This window comes from Cylas formicarius, unplaced genomic scaffold (genome assembly GCF_029955315.1).
Source record: "Cylas formicarius isolate icCylForm1 unplaced genomic scaffold, icCylForm1.1 PGA_scaffold_6__28_contigs__length_40554024, whole genome shotgun sequence".
Lineage (NCBI taxonomy): Eukaryota > Metazoa > Arthropoda > Insecta > Coleoptera > Brentidae > Cylas > Cylas formicarius.
Window position 1 is genome coordinate 10,387,885 of NW_026844347.1, and position 22,214 is coordinate 10,410,098.

At 33.1% G+C, this 22,214-nt stretch overlaps 1 protein-coding gene across 8 annotated transcripts in view; it reads left to right on the forward strand.

Moving 5' to 3' along the window:
- The window catches only part of LOC132703929 (inositol-trisphosphate 3-kinase homolog), a 177,995-nt gene that overhangs the window by 2,512 nt on the left and 153,269 nt on the right, over window positions 1–22,214 (forward strand). For 2 of the 8 annotated variants that reach the window (XM_060673471.1, XM_060673473.1), the window contains 2 exons: window positions 4,760–4,875; window positions 13,963–16,909. The exons of 1 other annotated variant lie outside the window; for it this stretch is intronic. In XM_060673471.1, coding sequence (XP_060529454.1) covers window positions 13,963–15,186 — 1,224 coding nt within the window. In that variant the 5' untranslated portion in view covers window positions 4,760–4,875 and the 3' untranslated portion in view covers window positions 15,187–16,909. Of the gene's footprint in view, window positions 1–2,982; window positions 3,051–4,759; window positions 4,876–8,738; window positions 9,686–13,962; window positions 16,911–22,214 lie in introns of those variants that run through there. 5 more of the 8 variants (XM_060673472.1, XM_060673466.1, XM_060673475.1 and 2 more) reach the window with 5 other exon arrangements.

The following is a 22,214-nucleotide window of genomic DNA, read 5'->3' on the forward strand; positions in this document are numbered from 1 at the left end:
TAACGGTGTTTCAACATACACTTGAGGATTAGCTTCGCTCCTAATGCGGCAGTTTTGTTTGTTGACGTAGCCATTCAACCAGAAGTGCGCGTCATAGCTAAACAAAATTCGCTTATGAAAATCGGGATCAACGGCAATCTTGTTTTCTTCTTCTTCTTCTTCAATTCTTGCACGAGTTGGATTTTGTAAGCACGTAAACCAAGATCCTTCCGCAAAATCTTCCATGAAATGGATGGACACAGATCCAATTCCTGTGCTCGATGGCGGATGGACTCATTCGGGTCTTCCTCAATGCTATGCTCTACAGCAGCTTCTTCTGTACGCACCGTACGGCGTCTCTGGGGATGCCGGATGGATGGGGATAAGAGTAAACGGGGTGCGAAAACGTTCCATGGTTAATTGGGCGTAGTGCGCGATACGTATTCAGCACAGAACCATTATTTTCGAAATAAAAATAAAAACCAAATTGAGAATAAATCACTTGACAGCTGTTAAATCGGCCGCCATCTTGAACAGTAATGCCATCTTAAATTTCTATACATCGAAAAAAAACACCCAATATAAGTTTCCATTGCTAAAATTCCAGTATAGTTTTTTTTTTGCTTAATTGGCGTCTCATTCAAAATGGTCTTTCGACAAGTCTTTGACAGGGATTAGATATCTCAGTGGTGACAAGAAAAAGGTACCAGTTTATTTGTCTATTATAGATATAATTTTTATACTTTTAGGACTCACTTTATATCTTATCTATGTGCAATTATCAGTTCAAATACTCATTCAAAATTAGACGTAAATATTTTAGGGATGTTACTTTTTCCAAATGGATGCTGTTTATTTTTAGATCAATATTTTGTTTTTTTGTTTAAGAATTATAACTTTTGTTTTGTCAATATATATTTGATTCCCTTGTTTATTAGTTTTGTTAATTTCTTCTCATTTTCTCCTGTCTATACTAATAATGTGTCATCCGCAATTGTGTAACTTTAAGGCTAGCCATTTGCAAACCAAGCAGGTAAATGGAATCAATTAGTGGTCCAAGAACAAAACTTACCTATTACCTTTACCTGTACCCTTGGCTTAGATTGACGCAGTTACAATTTCCTCTTGGTCTATTGCTTTTATTACATAAATTGCCAAGCCCTTCACTTTTTTGTAAGTAACCATTCTGGAATTTTTCTGATTCGCCATAAATTGGCTGATTCTTTTTTTAATCACCATTTAATCTTACAAAGAACACTGACTAGAGAAATTGGTCTATAATTATACTTTTTATCTCCCGTCTTAAAAATGGGACATACTTTACTTGTTTTTAGTTCTCCTCGAAAGTAGTGAATGTCTTACTTATTATTCATACAAGAGTCAATCATTAACTTTAACTAAATCCCTAGGTATTTTTAAGGCAATATTAATGATTTTGAAATTCCGTTTTTATATAAAAAAACGTTTTAGTTGTTGGAAACGTGGCTAAACCAAATGGCGCATTTTTTGCAATCGGGTCGAAAGTAAAAATTGACAGTTTGTCCCATTAAAAAAAAAATGATCATATCTGTTTTATTTCTCCTGCTTCGAGAATTGACTTGATTCTGTCTTGCTGGCGTTTCGTTAAACATACCACTGACTTCTTCAAAGCACTGCCTGAAACTAAGGGGGGTTTATTTGCTTTCTCGCGGTTTATGCTATTGGCGTGTATGATGATTTCGATAGACTCGAATTTTTCTTGGATAGAAGGAAGCGTTAGAGGCTAGTATTTTGGTCTTATCGAAATAATCTGGTGTCTTGCTTCGTGATGAGGTTCAGAAACTACTGATGTCGTTATTAGCCGAACTCTGACTCTAGTGTTCTCTTTTAGTCTGGTTAATATTTTCTGTGTTCTTTGCTACATCTGCACTATATTGTAAATATTTGCTGTCTCTAGAGGAATTTTATCTTTTACCGATCGTAGATGTTGGGAGATTTTAGGACGAGCAGAGAATCTAGTTTTGATCTTTTTTTTTAATTTGTGATATTTGATCGGTAAAATTTTGATCATGCGGAAGGCGGAAGTACTATGGCGGCAAACGAAGGTCTCAAGAGAAGTACTGTTTAGTATCCAGGTTCTACTACAACGATATCGAGACATAACTGTTGATGTTCGTAAATCACGGGTCTGTTCCACATAATAAGTTGATGGCTATACGGAACTATGTCCTATGTACATGAGACCAGTTCGACAAGGCTGTGTGCTCTCCCCCCTTTTGTTTAATTTATATGTAAAAAATCTTCAGAGAAAATGTTACGGAGAGGTCATAATAAATTTAAGATATGGTTATACGGTTTTACAACAAACAGATAAAGATGATTTACAGTTAGTGTTCTCGGCGGTAACACCACAGACAGCAAATGGGTCTAGGCCTAAATATAAAGAAAACCAAGAGAGCGTGCGAATTTCTGGGCTGCTGGGTGAATGAAAAATGAAACTCAACTGAAGAAATCAAAAGGAGAATAGGGCAAGCAAGAACATTATTCCCTGCACACGCTTCGCTTATTACGTTACTATATCTTCAGCATATTATTCTACGGTATGGAAGCATCCAGCACTGCAACAATGTACAATGTATATCATGGGATAACATAAAAGAAGGAAGATATAGGATTATGCACACGTAATGAGAAATAAAAAATATTAATTGCTACATATAATTTTTCGGGAAAAATGTGGGGGGGGGGAATACGTGGTCTTGGTCACTCAAGAATTTTCGCTAGTATGGAGTATCCACCAAGAGATTGTTTATTTGTGCTAACGTTACGATTCTCAATTGCTAGTGATATTTTTACGGCTTAAAGAATAATAAATGTTAATAAATATAAATGAAAAAACTGCTACATCTGTTTCAGCGACGCACTTTTTTAATTATTGAAATGGTCGGTCGATTAGTGCAAGAAAATGTGAATATTATTAGTAATTGCGTCACATGCCGTTAAATATCCGAGATTCGTGAATTGAATGTTAATGCGATATGATTTTTTACTTTTGCGTACATTGTTTGTTAAGTTTATTAATGTTTTACTAAGTAAGTATATTTTTTTGGTTAGTGTTTAATCTGATCTGTTTTCTGTATTGGTAAACGGAAATATCAAGATTTTTTAACCGTTGCTTTAAATTTGTGGAAATTATTTCTTATTTAAAAAAAGGTGAAGATCTACAATATTCTGCCCGAAAGCATTGGAAAAATATAGATATTTAAACAAGGTACGCAATTTTTTAGCAACCTAATCCGAGTTAAAATACCTAAAATTGTAAAAAATGATTCCTTTAAGAATATACATTTTATATACATAATTTCTTTCCGCCTTTTGACCCTTAACGGTACAGTGTCAACCTTTTAAAATTAATGATTTTTTAAAACATTCTTTTGAACTGTGATTGTGATCATAAACATCACGTAGAGTTGACTTTTATTGCATTTTTTAAATGCTTTTTCTTGCATGTTCCTTATTTTTCTTCGATTTGTATGTTGTGCTGTTCTGTATGTTTTGAATAAACCTTATTGTTATTATCTATCTTAAACGGCTTTTTTGTGAAATGAAAATCAGAGTTAATCAAATTTTAAATTGTGGTTTTTCGGGACAACTTGTTAGTAACGAAAACGCCTTTTTAAATAAGCGGGATATTAAATAGATTATTTAAGTTTCAATATAAATGTACAACTTTTATTTTACACTCAGACATAAATTAACAATTTAAATTAAAATTAAATTTACTTATTTTTGTAAAGCAACGAATATTATGGAAAAACTTTAATCGATATGAAAATGCTAACAAACATGCTGGAGGGGCAATAGCTAAGAACTAAAACTAAATTTAAAAAAATATATTATATAGGTGTTTCATTTAAAAAATCAGAGAGATAGTCAAGTTGGCAAGAATTTGGAAAACACCCTATATGCAATAGTTACTTAACTCTTAGTAACTATTAAGCATAAGCATATTTTTTGAAATAGTTTTTAATTATTTTTCAGTAAGTTGGCAATGCCCTTTAAAATGTTGTCGAATAGGCATTTCTTTCTTTTACAGAAAATATTTTTAAAATGTATTCTCTCGATTGTGTTCATTTTTTCAAAATTGTATTATATAGGATTGTTCAGAAAATATGAGCCATTCTCCGCTGGAGATTCGTTATAAAAAGAAAGAAATCCACGATTTCTTGTATATTGTAGGGTCCAAAAAATTATTGTGATATTTATTTTTCACTCGAAAACGAGGCAAGCTACGAAACCAACTCAAGAGTAAAAAAAGTTTTAATTTTAGTGGCGTATTCAAAGTAAATTCGACAATCCTAATCCTCCTCCTCCCGAGAGGGCATTGGACTTCACAGTTTTCTCATTATACATGACTTGCTAACTTTTAGCATCGGACAAAAATTAAAAATTGTAAAAAAGTCGTTTTTTTTAATCCTGTATTTTGCAAATTAAGTATTTCCGGACCTGCATTTGTATGATTTTTTTTTGTTTTTTTTTAAGACGAATCTCCAGCCAAACGTTGGCGAGTATTGTACGTTGCCTAAAACTAACTAAAAATAGAGCTTTGCAAGATCCATTGGAATTGTTATTAGTATCTTATAATTGTATTTTGCTCTAGAGAGAGGGTTCATCATCATCTCGGTTTCAAGTAAATGCTTAATAAATGTATTTTCAACGGGGCGTAACGAAAATAAACAGCAGCAATTAAAGTGATTTAAAAGTGATTATAATGAAAAATATTAATAGATATTATTTACAGCGATAAGAAGAGACGATAGGAGGCAGTATTGATATTTGTTGTGGTTTTTCTAGCGGGTAGTCATTCCGTGGCACTCGGAAGAATTAAACCGCATTATTAAATTTCAGCCGATCAAGGTAAGTCAATAAAAATTCTTTGTTTTTGAGTTATTTGGTTGTTGTGCATGATGCGCATGTTCGTAGTGATAAAACGCTGATGCATCGTTCTTTGTTCTGTTTTCATGCAATTGTCGATAACCCGCGTTAAGTCTTTGAATACTGTCGGAACATCCTCGGTTGAATACCGTAAAACGTACGACAAATCAGCGACCTACTCAATATTTCGAAATAAATATTGATTATAAAACTCTTCTTCCCCAATCGTTGGCAAAATCGATTTAAAAACTCAAAATAGGGAATAAGGTATAGTAAAGAAAGTAAATCGTTTCCTTCGTTATAAGAAAAAGGCAAGCGTAGGATTGATTGCATGCTTCCAGTACCGGATGACCCGTTTATTGCATTATGTCGGAAAAAATATCAAAAAACTGAAACACAAAAGTTTATACGCATAAAATATTGCAGTGTTATATATACGGGGTGTATGTATTTTTGTGGACAACTAACAATTTTCTTATTTAAAATAAAACACTATGTATTAAATCATTTTTTAATTCCTCGGAACTTGTAGACATATTTCATTTACTGTTTCCTATATCACTTTTCTAGGTCACAACGTTGTTGACATATTCTGAATTTTTTTATCAAAAGTATCTTTCTTCAATTGAAAGCCTTTGTTTATATTTGGGGTTGATTCCCTTATGTCCGGGTTGATATTTTAAAAATAAAAGAACACGTTGTGATCAAAGACTGACATCGTTAAAAACCATTCTTTTGGAATAAAAATACCCCATTTTTATCATTTTATCGGATTTGGCACTAAGAAAATGGTGACTCTTGTTAAAAATTTCGAAAAATTAGCAACTGGATTAGCAGTAGTAAAACGTTTTTCCATTTTAAAAATGCTGTAAGGCTTTTAGGTTTGGCTAAGTTGGTTATGACGATGACGGAGAAACATGAGAGAAAAACAATTGGGCACTACAGAGATGTCACTATTTCGGCTTCTGTGAGTTTGGAAAATAATTTAACTTTATTTTAATGTGTTTATTATTAATTCAATCTACAACCCTTTGTCGCAATAACACGTTGCTAAAATTAACTTAAAATCTAGTACTACTTACAATAGGCTTACAATAGAGATATACAGTGTGTCCAAGGTAAGTACGTCTCTCATGGGGATTTTCGAAACCATACAAAGATGGTGAAATTAGAAAAAAGTAAAACAAAATGTAAAGCTTAATAACGTTCTGTTGAGAAAAATATTGTTATTTGAAGAGATATAAAAATAAAGGTCACTTTCTCGTTGTCACTTTTTGAGCTCTTCAAGATAGTGTTGAGAGATTTTAAGTACGACGTTTTGTTTCGGCGAAATCATTATCAATTTCATTTTTTCATATGGTCCATAAAAAAACTACACCATGTATTAAATATTATTACGAATACAATGATGTATGACACAATATGATTCTACATTGTTTAAATTTGCTAAAAAAGGTTGTTGTTACGTCTTTTTGCTGTTGGTTCTTTTTTGCTATACAAAATCATCATCATCTGAGGAGAAGTTAGATATGCTAATAATTCAAATTCAAGTTCAAAAATTAAGCACTATGGATTTATGAAACCAGTTTTATCGAGAAATAAACCCTGCAATGAAGAAAAAGTAAATAATGTATTGCTAGCCGTAACCGAAAATTAGGAAACATCTGTTAGAAAGATAGAATGAAACCGCTAAATCTGCTGTTCATTTTATTTTGAGAGAACAAAAATTTCACCCGTTCAAATTTAGGTGAAAGGTGAAGAACCTTTTGTAAATGGTATTCTAGGAAGTGTCAGAAACATTAAAACTTTCCCCATAACATTATTTGGTCAGACGAAAGTATGATTACAAATCAAATCTTTTTGTGTTTAATGTATTGGTTCAGATTTTTGAAACCCATGTTTTTAATAATGGGTCTCTTAATTGTGGCCGTTACCGTAACCTCCTGAACCATGATATTGAAGAAGTTTTGCACAATTCACCGCTTGCAAAAGTTGGAAACTGTTGCTTTCAAAGGGGCGGCGCATCCGCGCACAACGCCCTAAGGGTGTGCGAATACTTATCGGGCGGATTTCCGGAAAAATGGATAGGTATACGTTCAGCAGTTTCGTGGCCCCTCGTTCGCCGGATCTAACGTGCGGGATGCGTCACTTTATCACATCAGCTTCGTTTCCCACGAATCCGAGTCATTTCGGACATTTCCGGGATTTTACCGCACGGATTTGGGAGCAATCAGATGTTTTCGGAGATATTTCCCACGCTTTCATTTTTGACGTTTGTCAATTCTGACGGTTATGTCAATGAATGTATTCGTGTTGTTTTGCGAAAATGTACCCAAAAACTTAGCGGTCGTAGAAAAAGTATAGTATGCAACACGTTCGGTAAACTTTTTAAGTCACTCGTTTACCGTACTTGTTGCATTATAAACTATTACCAACGAGTTTTTGAGACTGGAGGACAACTGAGAAGACTAGTTCTTCAAGTCTTTCAGAAGTTTGCAACTGATGTGTTAAGAAATGTTTTAAATTCGACAGTTACAAGATGTTATCTGTGTTTATAAAATAATGGTCACGTGTTTGAACATTCTTTATAATTGTTTTTTGTAGTAAGTTTTTTTTTCAGTAATTTGTCCCTCCTATGTAGATATCATTTCATTTCTTTTATTTATCATGTGAGCGCTTACTACACCAAAACATTGAAAATTTAATAAAAATTCGTTTATGTGATTTAAACATGTAGAATTATATTGCGTCATACATCGTTCTATTTGTAAAAAAAATGCTTTTTTAAACATGGTGTAGTCTTTTCACGGCCCATATGATAGAATAAAGTTGATAATGATTTCGCCGAATTGAATCGTCTCAACGCTGTCAGTAGAGCTCGAAAAGTAGCAACGCGACAGTGACCATTATTTTTTTTATATCTCTTAAAATAGCAGCAGAAAAAAAAAGAATACGAAGTCGGCAAATTTCGGTTTGTTTGGCGTATCTTTGAATTTATGGAAATTTTTTCTTTTTCTCAACAGCACGTTATTAACCTTTCAATTTTGCAATTTTTTTTCTTTTCTTTATTATCTCTTATGGTTTCCAATATCCCCATGATAGGCATATCCTTATCGTAGACACACTGTAATCAGGAAATCTTTCAATTAAAATAATTTAATGACGTTGATAACCTTCACTATTAAATTTTCTAATAATTTTGCAAACAATGCTTTTTTTATTACATGTCTATTTTACTTGGGTATTGATTATAAGATGTAGCCATTGTCATGACTGGGGATTTCAACTGGTAATTAGTTCTAGGCGTGCCTTTCATGGTAAAGGTCCCGTAGCCTTTTAAACGTGTTTTATTTGGGACAAAGTAACTGAGTCATGATTCTTTCGTTGTGCAGTGTTAATATTTTATAGCGTTCTATGTTGACATAAGCTTCACTTTGTCTTTTTTACTTGAAAGTCACTTTTAACGATTTTTTTTATTTAAATGGTAAATGATTCTTAAATATAGTTTGAAGTAATGTTATTTCGATGCAAATTGGTATTCCGTTTGCAAAGAACTAAATCTTGGTTCATTGCATTTTTGGCGATTTCTCTTTAATAATTAAAAACGGTCAAGAATACATTTATTATGGAAGATACCCTATCAAATTTTATATATTTTGTCGTACATGAAGGTGGTTGGTGTGATATAATACACATAATACAATCCGTTTTGGAATCATATTTAAGAACGGCTGAAGCATTGGAACAAATTCATTTAAAAATATAGTATTGGATTTCAAGAAAAATGCTCGCACATGGCCATCATAGTTTCTTTTTGCGTATTTTTTGCAGTACATAGAAAATCTACAGGAATTCTGCGTCAAATTTCACATAGAATTCATAATTCATACCTATACCAATCTTTTACTTTTTATGAGCAAAAGAATAAAAAAAATATTTTGAAATGAACAGGTAAGTTGTAGCTAGTACCAGTAAAGTTCTTAAATTGTTCTGTCTGGAAAGGGCGTGAATATGGCGCATACAAATGAAATTGGATATCTTGCAGGCCATTCTATTGATCACCTTTTACCAATCCACTGCCCGGCCGAAAATAAATCTGTCTCTCTGACATATCAGGCTGATTTGGATTGGCTGATTTTAAATAAATTTTAAATGTCGGACTCGAGGAAGATTTTGAGTGAAGAAATAAGCTCCAATAATGTTTTTTAAAATCCCTGCCGAAACATTTATTTTTTGTGGATGTTGTGTATGATTTACTCTCATCCATCGGGAATTATTTGTACTCCAATACCTACAATTTTGTTTGTTTACCGCACCATGATTTAAGTGTAATATTTTCACAAAACTGTAGTTGTTCTGTCTCCATTTACTTTGTATTTCTTTTTCTTTTTTTATCTTACATTTATTTAACTTTACGAATGATTTTTTTGTTTACGTTGGGTGGTATTCATTCACTTTAGGAAGTGCTTTGGGTTTCGGGATATAGTTAAATTATTATTATTTTGTGCGTATATACATGCCTTGACAACTGTATACTCCGTCTTGTTCTCCCTCCTTTATTGCCGGGAAACCTTTCCTTCTTTTATATATACATTTTTTGTTACTCCATTTTTACCTGCCTCCGGCACTTCGCGAGCGGCCGTGCCGGAATCGAGAATTGCGCGTTGCGAGTCGGAAATTTGAACACCTGTTTTGAAAAGCAGTGTGCAACACCCTCAAGAGTCGAACCCTCCGGTAGAACCGTGCAGCGCATTCCCTTCAACCCAGCACATCCTCCACAAGGAAATTTGGGGTAAGTCAGGGCATGATTACGGTCATTTTACTTCGGATTCGGGGAACCAGAGTGATCTTGGAATTACAGATTGGTACCAACAAATTTATACACAAATTTGTTGCGTAACCGAAACAAATTAGTAGTCTTCGGTCGGGATCATCTTCGTTCAGCTCCTGTCGTAATTAATCATGATGATCTCCTTTTATTAAACTCATAGTCGTTCATTGGCTGACATCATTTTTTGAATCTACTTCAGAAGCTGCTTGATGGGATGGAGTTCTTGAACTTCTAATAAAATGTTTGAATGTTATGTTCTCATTAGCTTTTTACTCGCTCTGGATCTTGTAATGGATCTTTCTGGATATTTTGTGTTTAACAAATTAAAAACTTCTTTTTGAGTTCTCGTTTTGTCTCCGTATCCAATAAAAATTAAAATTTTATTTTTTTCGGTTGACGTGAACGAGCATTTTCCTTCAAATCCAATACGTTCTTTTTAAATGAATTTGTTCCATATTTTAGACGTTCACAGTATATAAAGGTCACATTTAATTAATAAATTACAAACATTTTTTAAGGCTAATCAGATTTATATTCGTAAGTAATTTTAGAAAGATTTTTCATATTGGGTTTCCATTTCATAGTGTTATACTCAGCTCGTCTATCCGTGGTACGAAATCTCGATGTACTGTATGTGTATCAATTTTTAATTATTAAAAACTACAGGAAACCATTTGTAAACCAGATGTTTCTGTGTTATTGCGAGTTGTTACATCGCATCGAGATGACTAATCCATTCTTTGAAGCATCATTTAAAATCTGTTTGGTAAGATGATAGGGTAAATTAAATGGCTGTGGAAATAGAACACTAACAAATTCTTATTCCACTTCTGCGTTTTAACACAAAACATTGCGAAAACCAAAACCAGGAAATGGAAAACTACTTCTCCAAAAGATAATCTTTTTCATTTTGAGGATTTTGTCTTGATTTCTGAATAGTGTATTCTTTTAATAATAATTCTAATCCAGTAGAGAAACGAGGGGCATTGTAAACACTATGGAAAATATTTTTTGAAATTCTGCAAACGTTATAAGGGACCGGAGTAGTATTTGCTAAAGTCAGACTTACCAACTAACTGAACCAACACAACTTCCAAAAATAATTTTAAAAAAAGTTACCCAAACAAATGTTTGGTACATATTGGGTGCTATTAAAAGTCATTAAGTCATAAAATTATATTATTATCAAAATAAAGTTAATTGACTCTAGCAACAGATAACTTGCGGGATCTAACAAATACTCTCTTCTGCCTATGCAAATAACAAATTTGAAGATGACATTTAATATCATAACCGTCACCAGAATGGATTTAGGCATGTGAAATTTTGCATTATTGTTAAAATTTCTTGAACCCATTTTTCACATGACAACTTTTCAGTCATGCGCATAGACAGTGTTTCAGTCACTCATTTTAGTAAAGCATTGGATTGGCTTAACCACTAGGTACTTCATTCCACATCATTTAGGATTAGGATTTAGGAAATTCATATGTTCATTTTTGTCTGATAGAATTCAGCAAACTGTTTATGATACCTATAAAATTCTGGGACCCTTGGTAGATATTGTTATATGTGTGGTTTAATAATGAAAAAACAAATATTTATTAATGAAATAGATTTTATTGTTCTTCAAAATATTCTCCATTGGAACCCATCTTTGAAGCAGTTTTCCACTCTGATTGAGTTAACTTCAAAACAAGCGATTTGAAAGCGTAACTTTTTTTTGTCATTAGTCATTAGGTGGCAAATCAGGGCTGTACGGCGAATGGCCTGTCAATTCGATGTTTTCGCTGGTCAAAAAATTACTTTGCTTTAAGTTGATGTGTGAGAGCTCGCATTGTCATGATGAAATATGATTCGTCTCTTCTGCTTATTTTAAAAAATATTTTCGATGACTTATGGCAATTACATGGTTGTGTACCATTCAGAATTGACCGTCCTCCGTTACTATCACGTTACTGCAACCACGAGACTTGTAATACCGAAAAGACAGGCAAGCATTTGCTTCTATGAGCTTCTTCCGCGAACAACTTTTGTTGGATTTTGTTCGTCTTGGAAGATCCATACGGCCGCCGATTGCTGTTTCGTTTCAGGCTCATATGCATAGATTTAGACACGAACCTTTTTTTACGCGTTTGTCAAATTATGCGGAATATAACGTTGACAAATCTTTTTTACAGCCAAATGATAATGAAATATCTTATCGATGCTTGTCATACTATCCTCAATCTCACGATATGTCACATGAAGATCTTGCATTGTCAGTTCACGGACAGCGTCGATGTTTTGGTGATCCATATCGAAAGTTATGAAAAATAAATTAATTACTCGAACATAAGTACCTGTAAATAAAAGAACGGTTATAGTTCAACACATTTTGCAAAGGACTACTTAATTAATCAACCTCTACATCTTTTGCTGTTAACAAGGAAGTACTACTGAGTAATATTTTAGGACAACTTCTGTCTGCGATTTTATATCCAGGTTTACAACATTATTACTGGTTTGTGTTATCATCTTGATGCCGATAACACTCAACTGTACTTTTCTTTTTCCGAGAATTGCCTTAGCGAAGCAAGCAACAGTATTAATTCCGATTGGAGTAGATTTTGCGAATCTGTATTCATAACGTAAAGATCTCTATAAAGATCTCCGTTTTGCTTTAACAGTTGTAAAAGTTTGAGGCGTAATCTAGATTCATGGCTAAAATTTAAAAATTACGTTACAAGCAAATTAAAGTAATACAGTAATGTAATGTAATGTATTATCAGAGTTTAATCATTGTTCCTTGTCTAAATAATAGAGTTTCATTCAATAAGTTCAAAACTCCCGTCTTCGACTAGTATATGGAGTTGGAACGTATTTCAGATTCTGCTATTCTAATGCGCAATCATTGAATATGCGACACCGTCCTACAACAAAATTAAATTTCTTGGACGCTATGACTCCAAAAAATAATATGAAAAATTGCCTTTTGGATGAGCAAAATTAAACCGTTACATAGATACTTTCTTTGCCCTTAATTCCCTCCCACTGTCACTCCAAGTGTTGTCTGTCCCCTTCGGTTATTTCAATGCTAAATTTTGGCTGTAACAGTATCTGGGTGTGCCAAATGTCTAACGCTCTTAGCCCTTTGCTACCAAATTTAATTCAGGATAATAAAGACTTCATAATTCAGGTAAATTTCTAAATTCTTTGAAATGATGTACCTACCGTTTTTTTCGGGGAGACTAATGAAGACATTCAACTGAAATATCTTAACATTTCCTATTCAAATTAAGGGAAGCGTATTTTTGTGACCTAAAAACTTAATCGATAAATATTTTTGCAAAAACATCTCGTTTGAAAAATCTAACTTAATGGCTTCGAAAATCGAAGTCAGAGGTTTTAAAGTGATTGCTAGAAATTGTAGGTTTTGGTATTATTTTATTTATGTGGTGCCAGACGTCAGGGCTTCTTGAAAATCTACAACAAGAAGTGACACTAGGCACAAATATTATACGATATAAGAAAATAAATGCACCATATGAATACACCTAATGAATACACGCATGGATTTGCTTGCATACCCATGAAATGACATGTTGCGGCATTTTCACTATAATCGGTCCTTATAATATTATTATTTCTCGCTTTTAAAAACTTGCTCTTCTCACACAAACAAAGCAAACTTGGATAAAAGTGCATTTCTTACTAACCATATTGCTATTAGGATTAAAAGATGTGCTTTTCGGTTTATGATTTATCAAATAGTAAAGCTACATTTTATACCTAAAAATGTTATTGTGTATGTTATTAATCCATTGAAACCTTTGAAATGTCAACAACGCCATCTCCCTTGATTATCGCCATCTCCCTTGTTTATATATCAATAGCAAATCCCTTATCCTCGACCCTATTCACCAAACTGTGAATAGTTTAACAGAAACACTAAATAATTCGAGCTTCAGGTGCTTTCAAAATGGCTCTTGCGAAAAAATACTTTTTCACTTGTTGTATAAAAACATTTTCCACTTTTTTTGTGTGTACAGGTAGACCCCTACCCTGGCCACATTTCACTCTATTAATAATAGATCAATAGATCGATGATCCTACTATACATTGCCAACTTACCCTTGTATCCAAATAGGTTCGGTCTCCTCTCTGTAGTAATCTGTAGAAAAATCTGCCTTCTAACTTATTGATTGATGTCAACTTGTTTCTCAACGATTTACATTAGATTTTTTGAAAAATTTCAGATGTATGTCTATATGGTGCTTCTGATCTGCAACGTCCCTTTAATATCAACGAAGATCCTCGAATGTATCGTCCAATCGTCAGAGAAAACAAGAACGTTTCATTCTTTGAGGGACTATCAAGCCAACGACATTCCATTTGACCCTCGCCATATGGGCTTTCTAGGAAACCACGTTAATTTCGATTTCGTCTCCATAGATAGAATTCCGAGGAACGCATTCATAACCTACAATTCCGAAAACTTAGTAAGCTTAAGTTTGAGCAAAAAGGGAATAGTAACGGTAGACCCCGGAGCGTTTAACAGCTTGTTTTGTTTACACCGTCTCGACTTGGACGGTAACTTTATTGCCAACTTGTCTGCCGAAGTATTCCAAGGGCTGGACACTTTAAGAGTGTTGAACCTTAGCGGCAATATGCTCGAGTTTATCCCCCGATTGCTGTTTAGCAATTTGAGGAGCATAAAACAAATCGATTTGTCGAATAACGTCATTAAGCGGATCGATAGTATGGGCCTTCGCAACGCAACTACATTGGAAGCGTTATATTTGGGCAATAATAAAATCAAAGCGTTTCCGGCTACTTGTTTCGTGGAGTCGACAAATTTGAAAGTGCTGGATCTTTATTCGAATTTTCTTACGATAGAAGGGGCGAATATGCTGCAGGGCCTCGAACGTTTGGAGTATCTCAATTTGTCGAGGAATCACATCGCGACATTGAACTTCGAAAACGATACTTATGTGTGGGAGAATCTAAAAGTTCTGAATGTATCGGGCAACGTCTTGGCAAATATCGATGTTCCCGGCTTAAGGAATCATTTTCCGACGCTACGCATGTTGGATATCAACGATAATAATTTTCTTTGTACTGAACTGGACATAATTTTTAGAAGTTTGAGATACGAAAGCATCGACGTAGCAAAGGGAAGATACGTTTCGTCTCACTATTCCATTCAAGGTGTTTACTGCAAAGGTGCCATCGTAAACGAACCCAGCAGAAGTTTACCAGTTGCATCGACAGTTCCACATGTAGAAAACTACGATGGACGTGTCGACGCCAGTCTGAGTCACTGGCTTGGCTTCGTGTCGGCTTTAACCGGTAGCGTGCTAATAACTGTGGTGTTGTTTTCTTTATATAAAACGGGAATTGCGGCCACCGTGTACGACCGGATTAGGCACCGGGTGACAAACAGTTCTCTTAATCCAGAATATATTTCGTTAAATAGTTAGTGTAGGACGCGTTGTTCTAATTTGACGGTTTGTGAGAGTTAATAAATGTGCTGTGAATTTTAATATAGGTTTGAAGTGCAATTATCATTTTTGTTATTGCTACCTACTATTCGATTTATTTCATTTCTCCACAAATATACTGCACACAGATCCGTCAAAACTTTTTTAATGTACCGGGTGGCCAATTAAGAAGAGCGCTCTGTCGTAGTGTTGTGGAATTAACTGGTCAATTTTTTTGTGTCAATTGACCAGTCAAATGACCGAAATAATTTTAAAAATACAATGACATTTATATTTATTTATTTATGTTGTGCTTTACGTCGCTGTAGCGTCGTTTAAAAGTCGCTATTTTTATTGAGATTCTCCGAATCGCCAAGTATCGTATTCGGGTATGCCTTGAAGAGGTTATAGGTAAATTGGACATCTCAATCGCATAATAATTTATTGTAAGATACATATTATAATAAATAGTGATAGATAATACTCTCCAATTGCAAGTTGTTATTTAAGACATTTTGATAGCATTTGTCAATTGTGTCACTGATGGTCAATTGACCAGCCCCAACACTACTCTGCCCTCGGTGGATTTGGATTGCTCGTATCGCCACTAGAGAGCGTTTTACGACATCGCTATAAATAAAGTATATTTTCTCAAAGAAATTTAATGCACCGATATAATTTTTTTGTGACAAAAGCTAGCTAAATAAGCATCCAACACGCTAGTGAAAATTCAAAATAATATCCCATCTTTGGGAATATTTTTAGTATACCTGCCATTATTAGATCCTGATTTTCGTTTTTTAGCAATATACAGGGCATCCCAGTGAGGGCAACGAGATACGATAATAGGGGGAACGGGAAAAAAACTAGGTAAACCGTCCGAGACAAAATGCCGGAAATAATTTTCGAGGTTTCTAAAAAAATTTTAACGTTAACCATAGTTACAGTGAGAATCTTTAATAAACTTGGAGCCATTAAAAAATGCTTTTCCTAGCCTGCTAATGGCATACCAATATCTTTTTCCTAACCTAAAATATGAATAAAAAAACTTAACGCTTCAGAAAAACTTCGATTTTAGGAAAAATTCGCATTTTACTCCACTTACAACGCTTATTTAATATTCCTTAATAATTTTTCTTCCGAATTTCTAGGATCATCCGATTCCCTAATGCAGTACCTCGTCGTGCTTTCTGAGACACCCGGTATATATACATTTACATTTTCTTTATAAACAGAGATTTACACACACTGAACTCATTTTGTCAGATTATTTAATGAGATCTAGGCATATTTTGAGAAAAATATGTCTAATTATATTAAGATTATTACAATTTATAGTCTATTTTGTATTTATTTGTACAAAATTGTCAACCTTAGAATTGCTCGATGCTGCATTAAAACAGAAAGTTCGTAGTCTGTTATTACTGTAATATATTGAATTCCAATATTTAGTTATGACTTCTGGGTTTCTCGTGCACAGGTTGTTGATAAATTCAACTTGTTGACGTTTCTTCAATCATCCTGTTGACTTCTTCAGAGCTTAACTGAAACTAAATGTGATTGCACCCCCAAGTTAGAATCTTACAAATAGTTTCTAGCATTTTCTCTTGGTTGCTTTTGTTTTTTCACCGACGTCACCCTTAGAAAAAACTATCGGCCAATCTTCCTGAATCTTCAAAGTCCACCGTTTTTGAATTATTGCTAGAGAAAAAAAACATGTCCAAGGAAACGTGCTGGTAGACCAGTAAAAGTCCTTGATGAATATACAAAATAGGTAATACGAAGAAAAGTTCAGATTTTGAAAAAAGTTTTTGTTGGAACTTACCCAGGATGATTTAAAAAAAATCTCTTCATATATGGATTGATGAAGGCTGTATAGTATGTATTTTAGTAAGTTTGACACTGTGATAAACTCATTCTATGACTGATTTGGTTCGTAATTTTTTTCCATCAAGTTATATCCCAACCAGTATTTACTAAATTTTTTAAATTAAAAGTTGTTTAAAAATTAGAAATTAAACTCAGTACGAACCTAAGTAAAAACAGCTGAATGCAACTAACTAATTCGTACAACGTTATCTATGTTATTTTCTTGGAAGAAATACCTCAAATACGCGACAAGATATTTCAATTTTCAGAGAATCAAATCTCAAGGTAAATAAACAACATTAGAGAAGCATGTGCACGAAAATCATTCATTAATGTTGTTTGTATGCAAAGCTCGCAATCTTAATGTGTCCAAACGCTTTGGCATGTTATTCGCATAATGAATATTATTAAGTATTTATTATTATCGGCGTTCGCTTGATTAAAATAGGCTGAAAATTATTTCTAGTTCCTCTGGGATATTTGGTAGTTCTGATGTTTTGAGTCAAATCAAAGCAATATTTAATAGTATTGCATTGTACCGTTCGTGGTTATAAATATGTTTCTAACCAAATTTTGAGCGGATTATATTATGGGTTGCATACCTTCACGTATTCCGCGCAAACTTACCGGCTGCGTCAAGTTTAAATAACCTTGTTATTTTCGACCAGACTCTACTAGGTGTCCGTAGTTGTATCGTTTATGATTTTCTTGTTCAAAGTCAATGACTCACCCACGCAATAGATTCGGTATTCGTTCAATTGTACAGTGTGTCCCATTTTTGATGGTTTTAGGACTTACCTCCCCTGTTAATAAGGCCAGCGTGTTGCGGTTTTCATAGCTATCTTGGATATTTATTTACATGATGAATTTGAAATTATTGTAGTTCAGTTATGAGTTAAATTGTTAAAAAGGTGAAAACCGTTCTGGACTGGATTTTTTCCGCAGAATTCAGCGGCGTACTCAGTTTTCTGATTTTCATGTACGAGCTAAACTTGTTTTTTTTTTATCTTATTTAAAATGATTATTTGACCTTGCGGTATAAACAACCAACATGGCCGCTGACAGATCGACAATAAGTTCGGATGCAGAAATTTTACGGCAGTTTTAGAGTAAAAAAAAAAAATTATATTTCCCATGGCATATTTAATAATGTTAAAGATATATTTAATTTTTTAATGCATGCAGGGTATTTTATTAAAAAAAATACAAGTTTAGTTTGTGATTTTCAGAAGAAAACTGACTATGCCACAGGATCCTATGTACCTTTCACATTTTCGATAAGTTTATGCATAATCGAGCTACAAAGGGTCTCTAAAAAATTCTAAAATCACCGTGTTTCTAAAAATCCAAGTCCAAATCCAAATCCATTTTTGACTGTGTCATCTTATGAGAAAGTACCCTTGGGCCACAGTTGGTCATGGTGTTTGTGAGATTTTGTGTCGAAAATACAATATACGAAATTAGGAAAAGGTGCAATATTTTATTTATTAAAAAACTACCATTGCAAACTCAAAAATACATAACATTGACAATAATGGTTATAATTTTGATATATTAAAACTGCAGCCTTAACTAATATAGTATTGCATGGTCAACCTTATATCATGGGTATATTTCATATTTCATATTTCAGTTGTTCAGTTAACTAATATTTAAATAATAAAAATATGGTCCTGACTAATTAGTATTAAAGATTTGGACGTATGCTGAATTTAATAAAATAATAATAATGTGAACATTTTTTGATTTTGATCATTTTTGTATAAAGATTGTGAAAAATGCAAATAAAATGATCATACAAACACACATTTAGAAAATATAACATTTCGTAACTTGAGAAACGTTTGACATATTTTACACCTTTTTTGAAATTCGACAAATCTTTCGACAATTTTTTTTTCTTTTTTTTTGTGAAGAATTTAAATTGATTTAATATAAGTTTCACTTTTTCTAAATTTTTCGAATTTATTGTACTTTATTGCTAATTAATAGTGTTTCAATTTTTAAAGATACTTAATTGTTTTAATTTTTTTTTCTTTTTATATTATAAAGACTAACGATTTGAATAGAAACACATTATGAAAATCTAGAAAAGGGGAAATCATTACTGCATCTTCTTTTGGTATTTTGTGGAAAACATTAATGCTGTCTATTATCGACATTTTTCTCTTAAATTTCGGTTAAAATAATTTTGAGAAACTTTTGGCTGGGCTTATAATTTTTTAACAATATTGGTAGAAATGCTTTTGAAAATGCAAATAATGATATAATCGTTATATAAATACAAAAATTAGGAAGGATAACATTTCATTTAACTTAACAACTTTTTGATATATCTTACACCTTTTTCGAAATTCTAATTTATCTTTTTAAAACTGACGACACTGCTTTGTTGTTTCTTATCATGATTCACAAGCTCTTAATTTTTAAAGTCTTAATTGTTCGTTCCTTTTGATGCTACGGATTTACATCACTTTTGCATCATTTCCTCTCTCGACATTTTAAGGATGAAATTAATGATTGTCTCATACGCTTCGCTTAATTCGTTAAATTTCTGAAAATAACCCGTTTCGCCGGTATTTCGTTATCGGCGTATAATCGATTCGTCATTAATGACTTGACATCGAACCGATTTGCCCAGCTCTACTTTGTTCTGTTTAGAAAAATATGGAGCTCGGTTTGGCTTATAAAGTGGGTTAGAAAAAAAACAGTGGTGGAGTGTATTGGATTGGTTTGTTTTAATCTTATGGAAAAATATTTGTCGGTAAGTTTTCTCACGTTTTCTTAATTAAAAAATCCTTCGCCGCAATGTAGACAAAATGCTGACAGTGTAAATAATTCTTGAGCCGGTAGTGCCTCTTAATAAACATTTTTGCATCAGGATTAATATTTTTCGTAATTAATAATAAAAATACGATTTTATGCTAATATATATAAAGTGGTTCATTAACAATTGGACCGGAGATAACCATCAAATATAAAATTGCTATTGTATTGTATTGTATTGTTAATATATATTCTTAAGAAATGGTTCTTGGGTTTTTTTTTGTCCTTTTTTAGTGAAATTAAAATAAGTTTCCGTTACTTGTGAAACATTTTATTTTTTGTGACGTTTCGGCCTTCAAGACCTTCTTCAGACATTTAATTTTAACCTACAAAAATGTATTTTTACATAAAATTATTTATAGCATTGTTTTCCTGGTCATATTTAAAACATAGATAAAAATTTGTATAGGAGTCAGCAAAATAGATGGAAATGATTAAAAATTACTAGTGCAAGTCAATAGAACATACAAAGTGATTAAAAATAGTATAAAAATAGATGCACAAGAATAAAACATACATAATTTTTTATATTACGATTACATACCTTAAGCCAAAAATCAACGGTTCACTATATAGTTGTTTGGTAATTTACAGTTTTACAACATTCAAAACAGACATATCGAATATGTAAATCGACAAGCCACATTGATAAGACGACGAACCAAAACAATAATGCGAAGCACGGATGTACGTTTCTTCACGGTAGGTCAACGGAGTTTTTTTTTCTAAAGCGTTTTTTTTTTTTTTGGTTTGTGTGAGATTCACGGGTTAATTTGTCTCTTTATTTAATTAAGTTGTGATAAATTTTGCTGAGATTTTTTGTGTCAGTCTTAGAATTTATGGCGTTTGGATTTTTTTGGATCTCAATCATTTCATAAAATTCTCGTCTTTTTGTGTGGCTTTCTGAGCGTAAAATTTTCACACTTTGAAAGTCAAACGAGTGCTGATTCTCCCTGGAATGGCTCGAAAGAGCAGTGTTATTTTTTTTGTCATATTTATGGCCGTTTAAGCGACTTTTTAAGTATTGACTAGTTTGTCCGATGTAGACACCGTTACAATTTTGGCACGATATTTGATATACAACGTGGCTTTTTTTCTCGTCAGGGATTTTTGATTTTAATTTACTAAAGTTTTGTTGTAATAGGTTATAACCTTTGTGTGCCACAGTAATGTCGTGTTGTTTGAACACATTGCACAAATTTTCCGATAGCCCTGGAACGTACGGTAAAGGGAGATATTGTTTTTGAGTATTTTTCTTTTCGGATTTGTTACCAGCATTTTGATTGTAAAATTTGTGTATCCGTTTATTGAAAATTTTATTTATTAATACATCCGGATAACAGTTTAATTTTAGGGCTTGTTTTGCTTTTTTAATAGCTTGCTGTCTGTAGTCAGGATCGGACAGTTTAATAGCTTGGTCGGCTAAACCTATTATTACGGATTTTTTTTGGGTGATGGGATGTTGGGAGTTGAAACTTACATACCTAGATGACCAAGTATCTTTGGTGTACCATTTGGTTTTGATCTGGTCTTTGCTTGTGTATAGAGTCAGGTCTAGAAAGTTAATGACGTTATTTTTTTCGATCTCTATTAAAAATTGAAGGGGGATATGAAGATTTATATTTTTTAGTACGGATTCTTCCAAATCTTCCATTACTAACTGTGCAATGACACCGGAAATCGATGCTCCCATTGCACAACCATCGACCTGTCTGTAATATCATGTCATTGAATAAGAAATAGGTTGATGTTAATGTTAATTCTACAGCTTCAAGAAAGTGATTTAACGGAATGTCTGTGAAATGTTTAATTTTTGGCCATTTTTTCTTTATTATATCTTTAGCTAGAGGGATGGGAATATTTGTGTATAGAGAAATGACATCTAACGAGATCAAAACATAGTTTTCAGGTATCCTGACATTTTTTATTTTTTCTTTAAAATCGAAAGAGTTTTTGATTTTGATTTATAACGTTTTTTAGTATATTTTTAAGGAACTTTGATAATTTTTCACAAGGGGATTGAATGCATGACACTCTGTATATATATATATATATATATATATATATATATATATATATATATATATATATATATATATATATATATGATGACACTATATTCCGGGATATCATCCGTTCGCTCGTTGAACTCCGACTGGAATCCTGCATCCGACTGGAATCCTGCAAATCTTGCATCCGACTGGAATCCTGCAGACGTTTCGCCAAAATCTCACTTGGCATCTTCAATGCTCGCGCTCCGAAAACACTTCGAACACGAGCGCGAGCATTGAAGATGCCAAGTGAGATTTTGGCGAAACGTCTGCAGGATTCCA